Source organism: Chrysochloris asiatica, unplaced genomic scaffold, assembly GCF_000296735.1.
Source record: "Chrysochloris asiatica unplaced genomic scaffold, ChrAsi1.0 scaffold00032, whole genome shotgun sequence".
NCBI classification, from domain to species: Eukaryota; Metazoa; Chordata; class Mammalia; order Afrosoricida; family Chrysochloridae; genus Chrysochloris; species Chrysochloris asiatica.
In genome coordinates this window covers 24,611,603-24,624,828 of record NW_006408550.1, presented here as the reverse complement: position 1 = coordinate 24,624,828, position 13,226 = coordinate 24,611,603, and the positions used below count along the sequence as shown (strand labels likewise).

The 13,226-nt window shown below is 36.9% G+C and overlaps 1 protein-coding gene across 1 annotated transcript in view; it reads left to right on the top strand.

Moving 5' to 3' along the window:
• GRM8 (glutamate receptor, metabotropic 8) overlaps positions 1-13,226 on the top strand; it is a 1,194,828-nt gene that overhangs the window by 579,474 nt on the left and 602,128 nt on the right. The window contains exon 4 of the mRNA XM_006859342.1: positions 7,258-7,303. Coding sequence (XP_006859404.1) covers positions 7,258-7,303 — 46 coding nt within the window. The remainder of the gene's footprint in view (positions 1-7,257; positions 7,304-13,226) is intronic.

Here is a 13,226-nt window from a genome sequence, read left to right as displayed (position 1 = left end):
ATATATATACATACACACATATATTGTTAAGTATCGTGGAGTTGGTTTCGACTCATAGTGACCCTACACAGGGTTTCTGAGTCTGTGAATCTTTATGGGAGCAGAAAGCCTCGTCTTTCTCCCACAGAACAGCTGGTAGTTTCGAACTGCTGACCTTGAGGTTAGCAGCCTGATTTGTAACCACTACGCTACCAGAGCTTTACGGGAGCAGAAAAGTCTCATCTTTCTCTCACCGAACTGCTGGTAGTTTTGAACTGCTGACCGTGCGGTGAGCAGCCCGACTCATAACCACTACACTACCAGGTATATAAAAATTGTTATTGTTGCCGGCAAGTTAGTTCCAACTCATAGTGACCCTATGTACAACAGAATGAAACACAGCCCTGTCCTGCGCCACCCTCTCATTTGTTGTTAAACTTGAGCCCATTGCTCCATCTCATTAGTGTCTTCCTCTTTTTTGCTGACTGTCCATTTTACCAAGCATGATGCCCTCTACAGGGACTGGTTCCTCCTGATAATATGCCTGAAGTATGAGAGAGGGAGTCTTGCTATCCTTGGTTCTAAGCTGCATTCTGGCTGTACTTCCACCACAGATTTGTTTGTTCTTCTGGTAGTCCATGGGACCTTTAAATTTCTTCTCCAACACCATCACTAATGCATCAATTCTTCTGTGATCTTCCTTATTCACTGTTGAACTTGCACATGCATATGAATATATTGAAAATACCATGGCTTGGGTCAGGTGCAATTTAGTCATCAAATTGACATCTTTGCTCTTCAACACTTTAAAGAAGTCTTGTGTACCAGATTTCCCTAAAACTATGTATCATTTAAGGAGCTCTGGTAGCGTAGTAGTTATGAACCGGGCTGCTAATCTTACAGTCATCAGTTCGAAACTACCAGCTGTTCTGTAGGAGAAAGATGAGGCTTTCTGCTCCCGCAAAGATTTAGAGCCTCAGAAATCCTATGCATGGTCGCTATGAGTTGGGACCGACTCCACGGCACATAGCAACAACAACAACATATATCATTTGATTTTTTGACTACTGCTTCCATGAGTGTTGATAGTAGATGCAAGCAAAATGAAGTCTTCGACAACGTCTATCTTTTTTCCATTTATCATGTTGTTTATTGGTCCAGTGGTGAGGATTTTTTTCTTTACATTGTGAAGTTACTCTTAATGAAGGCTGTTTTCTTTGATCTTCAACATTAAATTGTTTAAGTTCTCTTTGCTTTCAGCAAGCAAGGTTGTATCATCTGCATATCACAGGTTGTTAATGAGTCTTCCTTCAGTCCTGATGCCATATTTTTCTTCATAGAATCCAGCTTTTCATATTATTTGCTTAACGTACAGATTGAATGAGTATGGTGACAGAACACAACGCTTGTGCACACTTTTCCTAATTTTAAACTATCCAGTGTTTCCTTGTTCTGTACAGGTGTTCCATAAGCACAATTACCATTCTGTAAAACTCATTCTTCACCATGTTGACCATAGTTGTCATGATCTACACGGTTGAAAGTCTTTGCATAGTTAATAAAGCACAGTTAAACATCTTTCTGGTGTTATCTACTTTTAGTCACGATCTATCTGACATCAGTAATGATATCTGTTGTCCCATGTCCTAGTCTGAATTTGGCTTGAACTCTGGCAATTGCCTGTCAATGTACTGTTGCAACCATTTTGAATAATCTTTAGCAAAATTTTACTTGCCTGTGATATTAGTGATATTGTATGATGATTTCCGAAATCTGTTGGGTCACATCTCTTTAGAATGGGCAAAAATATGGACCTCTTCCCATCAGTTAACCATCTTCCAAATTTCTTGGCATAAACGAGTGAGTGCCTTCAGTGATGCATCAGTTTGTTGAAATATTTCAATTTGTATTCCATCAATTATTGAGTCTTGTTCTTTACCAATGTCTTCACTGTACCTTACACTTCTTCCTTCAGTACCCTTGGCTCTAAATGCTAGAATATAGTCCAATTCTTTTTTATATAGTGACTCTGGTATTCCTTCCATCTTCTTTTGATGCTTTCTGCATCATTCAATATTTTGCCCATAGAATCCTTCAGTATTTTAAGTTGAGGCTTGAACTTTTTCTTTAGTTCTTTCAGCTTGAGAAATGTTGAGCATGGTCTTCCATTTTGATACTCAGTTGTAAAAAGATAAGCAACGTGGAACACTTGTTCATTGCTGGTGGGAATGTAAAATGGTGCAGCTTTTGTAGAAAATATTTTGGTGGGTTCTTAAACCTAGAAATACCATGTTATTGTTGATATTGTTCATTTCCATTGAGTACACTGTAACTCAGAAGACCCTATGTGTTAGAGAGTAGAACTGTTCTATAGGGTTTTCTTGACTCTAATCATAATGGAAACAGATCACCAAGTCTATCTTTTATGGCAGTGCTGGGTGGGCCCAAATCAGCAACCTTTAGGTTAGCAGTCCAGTGCAAATTGTTTGCACCATCTAGAGATCCTTGAAGAACCAGTGTATGTTCATGCCACATTTTTCTTTCATTCGTCTGTTGATGGACATTTGAGTTTTTCCAGCTTTTGGCTATTGAGATAAATGCTGCAATAAGCATTAGCATACACATCTTTCTTTGAGTTGGTTCTTTCTGTTCTTTTGGGTATATTCCTAGTCATTTTGTTCCTAGAAATATGCTCCTAGAGTTGTTTCTTAAATTTTCACCCAGAACTTGTATTTTGACTGAGCTGGTCTAAGAACCAACACTGACTGAGTTAATCTTGTATGGCTCACATTTCTCATGTGTAAATTATTAAAAATAATAACGACTGTGACAGTTGTGATTTTTAACAAGTGAAGTCATGTAAACTGGTTAGAATCATGCCTACCACATAGTTAGTGCTGTTGTTAAGTGCCGTTGAGTTGGTTCTGACTCATAGCAACCCTGTATAGGGTTTCCAAAGAATAACTGTTTGGTTTGACCTGCTCACCTTGTGGTTCACAGTCTAGTGCTGATCCTACAGTGCCATACCAGGAGTCCTAGTACACAGCAAGTACTTGAAAAATGTGAATTACTATATCATCATTCCAGGATATGAAAGCAGCAATAAATTTCATGAAATAAATTCAATAAAATTAGTCATCAACTGTAAAAAATGGTCCAAACTCTCCCACACAACTGTAAATTGAAAAACAGACTTCTAAATAATTCATGGATTAAGGAAGAAACTAAAATAGATATCATAAAGTATTTATAATTGAATAAGAGTGAATGTAGTATTTATAAAAACATGTGGGTTGCAGTGATCACTTAAAGGGACATTTCTAATATGAAATGTAAAATATTAGAAAATCATCATTTGGAAATAATGAATGTGGGTTCACTATAAACTTTGGGAAGGATCATTAGAGAAATCCCAGTGTAATTAGGAGGAGTGAAATCATGCAAAAAAGAGCACAAAGTAATAAAATAGCAAACCAAAATAATGCTGAAATCACTAACTAAACTGTGAACATGTTTTTTTAAGAATGTGATAATATGCAAGTCCGTAGCAAAACTGATTCATATAAAATAAATAACACACATACATAAATATATATATAAGCAATATGAAGAATAAAAATAATATCATTTTTTGATCTAGTAAAGATTTTTAAATCATGAGAGAATACTCGTGACATACAATTCTAAGTTAACTTTCAAACTTAGACTAATGGAACAATTTTCTACGAAAATATAAGTATGCAATATCAACTCAGGAATAAAGAGAAAATCTAAACAAATTAAAAATAACTAAAAATAATAAAGCAATAACAAGAGCATGCTTCTCTTTCCAAAGATTCTCTGCTATCAGTTATCTATTATAGACAGGTACTTGCCTATGCAATAAGACAAGACAAATTTTTTAAAATAATGATAACATTAGAAAATAAGCAATAAAATTATGTTTACAGAAGATGAGAATATATGGAGAAACTGTAACAGCATTTGTAGACAAATTTTATAATGAATAATATTTTGGACATTGTTGTTGTTGTTATGTACTGTGGAGTCAGTTCCAAATCATAGTGACCCTGTACAGGGTTTCTGAGGCTGTAAATCTTTACAGGAGCAGAAAGCCTCATCTTTCTTCTGCAGAACAGCTGGTAGTTTCGAACTGCTGACCTTGTGGCTCACAGCTCGATTCATAACCACTATGCTATGAGAGCTCCTTAATTTTGAACATTAGAACCATTTAAAAATGTATACCACAGTAATAATCATAAATGTCATTGTGTTGTTGTTTTTTAAATCACAATAGCAAGTATAACTTTAAGTTGCTGTTGTTAAGTTTCCTTGAGTCAGTTCCCACTCATAACAACCCTATATAGGCTTTCTGAGGCTTTAATTCTTCACAGGCGCAGACAACCTTATCTTTTCCTGCCACAGAGTGCTTGAAGGGCTTGAATTTCAGACCTTGTTGTTTGCAGTCCAGTGTGTATCATATGGTGCCACCAAACTCCCTATAACTATAACCTGTTGTTGTTGTGAAGTGCCATCAAGTCAGTTCCAATGGATAGCCACCTTGTGTAGGGTTTCCCAGCTGGTGGGTTTGAACTGCCGACTTTGTTGTTTTCAGTCCAGTGCTGATTCTACAGCACCTCACCAAGATAGGCATAATTCTAACAAAACGAAGAAACAGTTTCATGAAGATAGAAAACTTTATAAAAGAACCTGTATTAGAATGCCAGACTACATGTAGAGATAAAGTATGCTTTAAATAGCAGGAGTCTATATTATAAAGATGTGAATTTTCCCAAATTGATCTAAAAACTTAATAAAAACATTTAATCTTTTCTCTAGAACAAGAAGAGAGGACTCTTCCTTTTGGTATGCTGACTTACTGTAAAGCTAGAACAGAGGAATTATTTGCATTAATTTTTGTACCTTTATTTCAAAACAGAATAGAGATCTCAGAAATTGACCATATGGGAAGTCAAATGACTGAGTGATATTAAAAATCAGTGAGGGAGAGGATATTATTAATGGTATTTGAATAATCTGCTACCCAAAATGGTATTGTTGTTGTTGTCAGTTGCCATCATGTTGGTACAAACTCATAGCGACCCTGTGCACAACTGAGCAAAACACTGCCTGGTCCTGTGCCAACCTCACAGTTGTTGCTACATTTGAACCCATTGTTGCTGTCACTGCTACTACTGCTGCTCCGCCACTCCTCCAGTGTCACAGCTTTCTGTCCCTCGGTAGAGGAAGTTTAGTTCACAGGGATCTTAGGGTCTAAAAGATTTGTTCCATTCCTGGCTCTTTCTTTTGGATGGTAGTGAGATTCCCCCTTTCTCCTTCTGAGATGACTCATTTTAAACCCATATTAGAGTTTCAAGTTTTCACGAATACAATTAACTCTGTTAATATTCACAACTGAATTATGTCATCCTATCAGTATCCTCTCTTATTCAGACCCAGTAGGGCAAAAACATTGTTTTGTGGGAGTTACAGACTATGGCTTGAAGAGACATTAGATAATTCACTACACCACAATCTTGCATTTTTAAAGCAAAATAAAATTTAGACAAATTTAAAGACATATTTGGAAAACAACATTTCAAAAATATTTGTAGGAAATATAGCAAAATACTTATTTGTTCCTTTTTAGGATAGGTAGTGATTTAAAAAAGAAAGAATAAACAGCAAAAATCATAAGCTAAAGGGAGAAAATAATTTTATTACACTGAACTTGCTAGAAATAAAAAGCTAAGCAACCAGCTACTATTGTATTATATATATTTGCATCTTTTTATATAGCAAATTCAACAAAAACAAAAAGATTAGAGTCTGTACTATACAAGGGGCCTTCAAAAAGCTCTTGAAAAATGCATTTTGTGAAAAACTAAGCCTGGGTTTCAAAAAAATTTTTGCAACAATATAAACGTGTACTAATTTGTTAAAACAGGTCTAAACAGGCTCTAGTTTGAAGCACTAAAAAGGATGAGAAAAACACCAGTTTGGAAAGAGTTCCTAACAGAGCAACAAGAATTCTGGTAAAATTTAAGCAAATACAAACATCAAACTTATGGTGAAACTTGTCAAGAAGAATAGTAAAATTACTGATGATTTATGAAAAGTTGATAGGGACAATGCCTCAAAGAAATCAGCAGTTTGCACATGGATAACTTGTGTTCAGAGGGGATGAGACAGTGTTGAAGATGTATGTAGCCCACGGTGGCTCATACCACTTATGTGAAATTGAGAGGGAAAATTACTCTTGCTCGTGCCCTAATTGAAAAGGTCCAATGATTAACAGCGGAAACAAGAGTCAACACCATAGACATCTCAGCTGGTTCAGTGTCTAAAATTCTGACTGGAAAATTAAAGTTGAACAAACTTCCTCCCAAACTGTTGCATCCAGATCAGCTGCAGACAAGAGTAGTGCCTTCAGTGGAACTTTTAAATCATGGATTGAGCCTCTGAAGCATTTCTTGGAAGAACTGTAACAGGAGATGAAACGTGGCTTTACTAGTAAGATCCTGGCAACAAAGCACAGTCAAAGCAAACAAAGAGGCGATCATGGTCCAGTCAAGTCAAATGTGGACCAGTTAAGAGCAAAGGCCATGGCCACAGTTTGTTGGAATGGTCAAGGCATTGCACTTGTTGATTTTCTGAAAGGCCAAAGCATGATAATATCTGATTATTAGGAGAGTGTTTTGAGAAATTCAGCCAAAACTTTAGCAGAAAACCATCTGGGAGAGCGTCACCAGAGCCCTTCTCCACCATGAGCAGGCTTCTGCTCATTCCTCTACTGAAACAAGGGGAATGTTGGACAACATCTGATGGGAAATACTTAGGAACCCACCTTGTAGTTTTGATTTGACTCCTCCTGACTATTTTTTTCCCTTAGTCTTAAAAAAATTGTTAAACGCCACCCATTTTTCTTCCACTACTCATCTGTCAATGTAAAGAAAACAAAATCCTCACCACTGGACCAATAAATAACATTCTTATCAACAGAGAAAAGATTGAAGTTGTCAAGGACTTCATTTTTCTTGGATCAACTATCAACACAAATGGAAGCAGCAGTTAAGAAATCAAATGATGTATTACATTAGGCAAATCTGATGCACAAGACCTTTTTGAATTGTTAAAGAGCAAAGATGTCAACTTGAAGACTAAGGTGCACCTAATGCAAGCCATGGTCTTTTCAATAACCTCATATGCACGCAAAAGTTGGACAGTGACTAAGGAAGACCGTAGAAGAATTGATGCCTTTGAGTTACGGTGTTGGAGGAGAATATTGAAAGTGCCATGGGCTGCCAAAAGAACCAATAGATCTGTTTTGGAAGAAGTGCAGCCAGAGTGCTCCTTGGAGGCCAAGGTGGCCAAACTTCGTCTCTCATAGTTCTAACATATTGTCAGGAGGGAACAGTTACTGGAGAAGGATATCATGTTTGGTAAGGTGGAGGGTCAGAGAAAAAGAGGACGACTCCCAGAGAGATGGATTGGCCAAGTGGCAGCATCAATGGGCTCAAGTGTGGCAACAATTGTGAGGATGGCCCTGGGTCAGACAGTATTTTGTTCTGCTGTGCATAAGGTCACTATGAGTTAGTACTGACTCGATGGCAAGTAACAACAATTCATCTGTCAGTTTGCACCTTGCTGAGATGCTGAAAGCTATGCCACCGGTGTTTTATTCCAGAAGGGTCACCCATGGTGGACAGGTTTCAGCTGAGTTCCCAGACTACGGCAGATGAAGAAAGAGAGACAGACTAGTTCTGAATGTTTAACTACTAAAACTTTATGACTAGCAGTGTCAGATAGCACCAGAATACTGAATATTAAAACTTGATAAATACCACCAGATACAGTGCCAGATGATGAGCCCCACAGGTTGGAAGGTACTCAAAATATGGCTGGGAAAGAGCTGCCTCCTAAGGCAGACATGGCCCTGATGACGTAAATGGAGTAAAGCCTTCGAGACCTTCATTTGCTGATGGGGCACAACTCAAAATGAAGAGAAACAGCTGTAAACATCCATTGATAATTATAACGTGGAATGTATGTAGTATTAATATAGGAAAATTGCAAGTTCTCAAAAATGAAATGGAATACATAATATCTTAGGCACTGGTGATCTGAAATGGAGTGGTATTGGCTATTTTGAATCTGACAATCATATGGTTTCCTATGCTGGAATGACAATTTAAGAGGAATGACATTGCATTCATCATCATAAAGAAAATTTTAAAATCTATCTTGAAGTATAATACTGTTTGTGATAGGAAAATGAAGATGCTCTGGTAGCGTAGTGGTTACTAATTGCGCTGAGAACTTTAAGGTCAGCAGTTTGAAACTAACAGCTGTTTCGTGGGAGAAAGATGAGGCTTTCTGCTTCCGTAAAGATTTACAGCCTTGGAAACACTGTATAGATTCGGCATGAGTCGGAATCGACTCCACGGCATATGGCAACAACAACTAAAGAAAGACGAGTCAATATCAATATTATTCAAGTTTATGCACCAATAACTAAAGCCAGTGATGATAAAATAGAAGAATTCTACCAACTTTTTCAGTCTGAAATTGATTAAAACATATAATCAAGATGTATTGATAATTACTGTAGGTTGGAATGCAAAGGTTAGAAACAAAGAGGTAGGACAGTAGTTGAAAAATATGGCCTTGGTAATAAAAATGATGCTGGAGATCGCATGATAGAATTTTGCAAGACCAATGACTTCTTCATTGCAAATACCTTTTATAAACAACATAAAATATGACTATACACATGGACCTCACCAGATGGAACACAGAAATCAAATTGACTACATCTGTGGAAATAGATGGCCAAAACCTCTATATCATCAGCCAAAACAAGGCCAGGGGAAGACTGCAATTTCAGACTGAAGCTGAAGAAAATGAAAACAAACCCATGAGCAGCAAAATATGACCTTGAACATATGCCACTTGAATTTAGAGATCATCTCAAGAACATATTTGATGCACTAGACATAAGTGACTAAAGACCAGAAGAGTTGTGTGGAATGAGATCAAGAACATTATAAAGGAAGAAAACAAAAGGCCATTAAGAAGTAAAGAAAATGTATGGCAGAAGAGACTCTGAAACAAATGGAAGAAATGAGGAGGTTAAAGAGTGAAATAGGAAAACTTAAAGGACAGATTGAGAAGACAAAGTCAGGTATTATAATGAAAGACCTGGAGTTAAAAAACAAAAATGGAAAATATACTCAGCATTTCTCAAGCTGAAAGAACTGAAAAAATAATTCAAACCTATGGTTGCAATATTGAAGGATTCTATGACCAAAATATTGAATGATGCAGAGTCCATAGAGTCACTATACCAAGAAGAAATGATTGATGTTCAACTATTTCAAGAGGTAGCATATGATCAAGAGTTAGTGGAGCCGAAGAAAACAGTCCAGAGTGCACTGAAAGCATTGATAAAGAGCAAGGCTCTGGGAATTGATGAAATACAAGTTGAAATCTTTCAACAACCTATGTTGCACTGGAAGCACTCATTCATCCATGCCAAGAAATTTGGAAGTTTGCTACTTGGCCAACTGATTGGAAGTGATCCATATTTGTGCCCATTCAAAAAAAGGCAACCCAACGGAATGCAGAAATCATCAGTCAATATTACTAATATCACATGCAAATAAAATTTTGTTAAGAGCATTTTAAAATGGCTTCAATAGTACATTGACAGGGAACTGTCAGAGGTTCAAGCCATACTTAGAGTAGGACATGTAATGAGGGGCACATTGCTGATGTCAGATGGATTGTGCCTGAAAACAGAGAATACCAGAAAGATGTTTACCTTTGCTTTATAGACTAGGCAAAAATTTTTGACTGAGTGGATCATGACAAGCTATGGATAACATTGCAAAGAATGGATATTCCAGAACTCTTAATTGTATTTATGAGGAACCTGTACATAGACCAAGAGGCAGTCCTTTGAGTAGAACAAAGGGGCACTGAATAGTTTAAAATCAGGAAAAGCGTTTGCTAGGATTTATTCTTTCACCATACTTATTCTATCTATATGTTAAGCAAATAATCTGAGAAGATGGATTATAGGAAGAAAAATTTTGCATTCGTGTTGGAAGAAGATTCATTAGCAACCTGCAATGTGCAGATGATACAACTTGGCTTGCTAAAAGGGATTGTTAAAGTTGTTGCTCAGTGCTGTTGAATCAATTCCTACTCCTAGGGACCCTGCATAGAGTTTCTGAAGAGCAATTGGTGAGTTTGAGTCCTGGCGTGGCACTGTGGGTTAATGCGCTGGAATACAAAGTCTGTTGGAATTTCAAGGTTGGCGGTTCAGTCTCACCAGCTGCTCCCTAGAAATCCTATACATGGTCACTATGGGTAGGAATCAACTCGACAGCACTTAACAACAACAACAACCTTGTGGTTGCAAATCCAGTGTTTATCCTAAATAGCCATCTGGAGTAAGTCTTAGAATGCTTACTAATAAAGATAAAAGACCACAGCTTCCATTATGGGTTGCACCTCAATGTAAAGAAGACAGAAATCTTCACCACTGGACCAGTGAATCATGTCATTAAATGGGGAAAAGATTGAGATCTTCATAGACTTCCTTTTGCTTGTGTCCACTATCAACTCTCATGAAAGCATTGTCAAGAAGTCAAATGACATATTGCATTAGACACATTTGCTGCACAAGACTTCTTAAGTGTTCAAGTGCAAGTATGTCAGTTGTAGGACTAAGGAGGTCCTGATATTTTCAGTCGCTTCATATGCACAAGAAAGTTGGATAATGAAGAAGGAAGACCATACAAGAATTGATGCATTTGAGTTATAGTGTTAGAGAAGAATACTGAAAGTGTCACAGACTGCCAGAATCAAAACCAAATCTGTGTTGAAAAACTACAGCCAGAAAGATTTTAGAAGCCAAGATGGCGAGACCTCATCTCTCATACTTCAGACATCTTATTAGGATGGACCAGTCCCTGGAGAAGGACATCATACTTGGTAAAGTGAAAGGTCAGCCAAAAATAGGAAGACCCCCCCCCCCCCCATGAGGTGGACTGACACAGTGGCAGTTGCATGATGTTAGGCATACCAGTGATTGTGAGGATGCCACAAAACCAGGCTGTGTTTCATTCTGTTGTGCCTTGTGTAGCTATGAGTCGGAATTGACTCAAAGGCACCTAACAAAAACAACTTTTTTTTTTTTTTCAGTAAAATAATGTAAAAATGACTGCATTGGAATTGTTAAATTCCCAGTACCCTCAGTTCTTTGGTGATGTACTAAATAGCTGATACCTTGATGGAACTTATGTAGAGAATTAAAGTTTATATTTTTGAAAGTTTTATCATTTCATTTCCATGCACATTGTATAGTCTCCTTGTATAACATACTTCGATAAGTTGAAAAGAAAACAATTCTCTGGATAGAATGAAAACAAATAAGAACAGTTCATAAAACTGAGAACAAATTGCCAGTAAACATGACAGTTCTCAAGGTCGCCAGCTATTTAGACAATACATATAACTTTATAGCCATCAAATATGGAAGGAAAGTTAAAATCTAGCAGTCCCCCAAATCAGGCAAGACGGTCAGGAGATGCAAATACTCACATATTATTCGGAGAATAGATAGATTGGTAAAACCACATTAGAGAACAATTTAACAAGTTCCAGACATGTTTAAATGCTGTATTCTGTATGAATAATTCTGCTTCTAGGCTTTTTCTATGGGGGTATTACTCTGTATTCATTGGGCCACTTGAATTGGAGAGATGTACATAACCACTAATGGGGGAAAGTAGAAATGATGGTCTACTAGACAAGAGTTGGAGTCCAGGTGTGGCTTAATGCACTGGACTGCAAAGTCAGTTTGAACTGCAAGTTTGGCGATTCCAGCTCACCAGCCACTCCTTGGAAACCCTATATAGGGTAGCTATGGGTCGGAATTGACTCAATGGCACTTAAAAACAACAACAATCGACAAGAGTTTGAGGAGTCCCCTTTTGGTTAAGCTGTGGGCTACTGAGTGAAAGATTGGCAGTTGGAAAACACCCAAGGTACCTCAGAAAAGGGCCGTGGCAATCTACTTTTGAAAGATCTCAGCCGTTGAAATCCCTGTGGATCCCAGTTCGACACTGGTCTTGTGGTTATGTCTGGGATGGAAGAAAAAGAAATGGAATTATTAATTCTTGACAGTGGGTATATAAGCATTTCATATAACCTTCTCTCTCTATTTTTACATGTTAGAAATATTTCATATTAACAAAGTCCCAGGCAATATGGCATCCTTAGGAACTGCTGGGATTGAAAACCAGACAATAGTTGGATGGAATGAAAAAAGGAAGGCATGTCTGAACTCTGCTGACGTCCACAGAGGAAAATGCACCAATAAAAGATTTATAATAATCACTGCAGTCACAAGCCATAGAACAATCCTAACATGCTCACCATATCAAATGAAGTCTTCATTATTTATAAGTCTTCTCAGGTATAGTCCAATATTCACAGGTTATGAGCGCTAAAAGTGATTATAGTTCCAGAAAAGCAAAAGGACATTTGGGATATTAAAAACATATTAAAAATATAGTTAGAAACCATAAAAGGACATAAATATATAATTAGGCACATAGAACTTTCCTAATATTTCTGAATAAGGAACATGTTTTGGCCAGTAAATGTGTGATGTAGAATGGAGTAGAAAATTCAAAATCAGTATACTTGTAATTTCCATAAATAAATCTGCTATAGTTTAAAAGATTTAGAGTTAATATCTATAAACCAGGTAAAATATTATCACATTGCTAATGATATTATGTTTATACTTTTATTATGAAACAATTTGTTCTGGAGTCAATTTAATTTGTTATTGTTCCTCGGTAATTGATAATGTAATTAATTTTCACATTTTTTTTTTTTTTTTAACTGCAGGTACTCAACTTCCAAATTTTTTTTTTTTTTTTTTTACCAAAATAGAGGTCTTAAAGAAGGCATACGTCCTTACTCATACATATAAATGATTAAACTTCATAGTAAAACAAAACCCAGACCCACTGGCATTAAGTCAGTTTCAGCTCAGTGACCCTTTATAGGTTTTCTGAGACTTTAAATATTTAGGTGAGCAGATAGCCTCAATTTTTGCTCCCTCAGAATGGCTGGTAGGCTTGAATTGCGAACCCTTCCATTAGTGGCCAAACACATAAATCCCAGTGCCTCAGGGCTCCTTTATACTTTGTAGTTATTGTCATTAG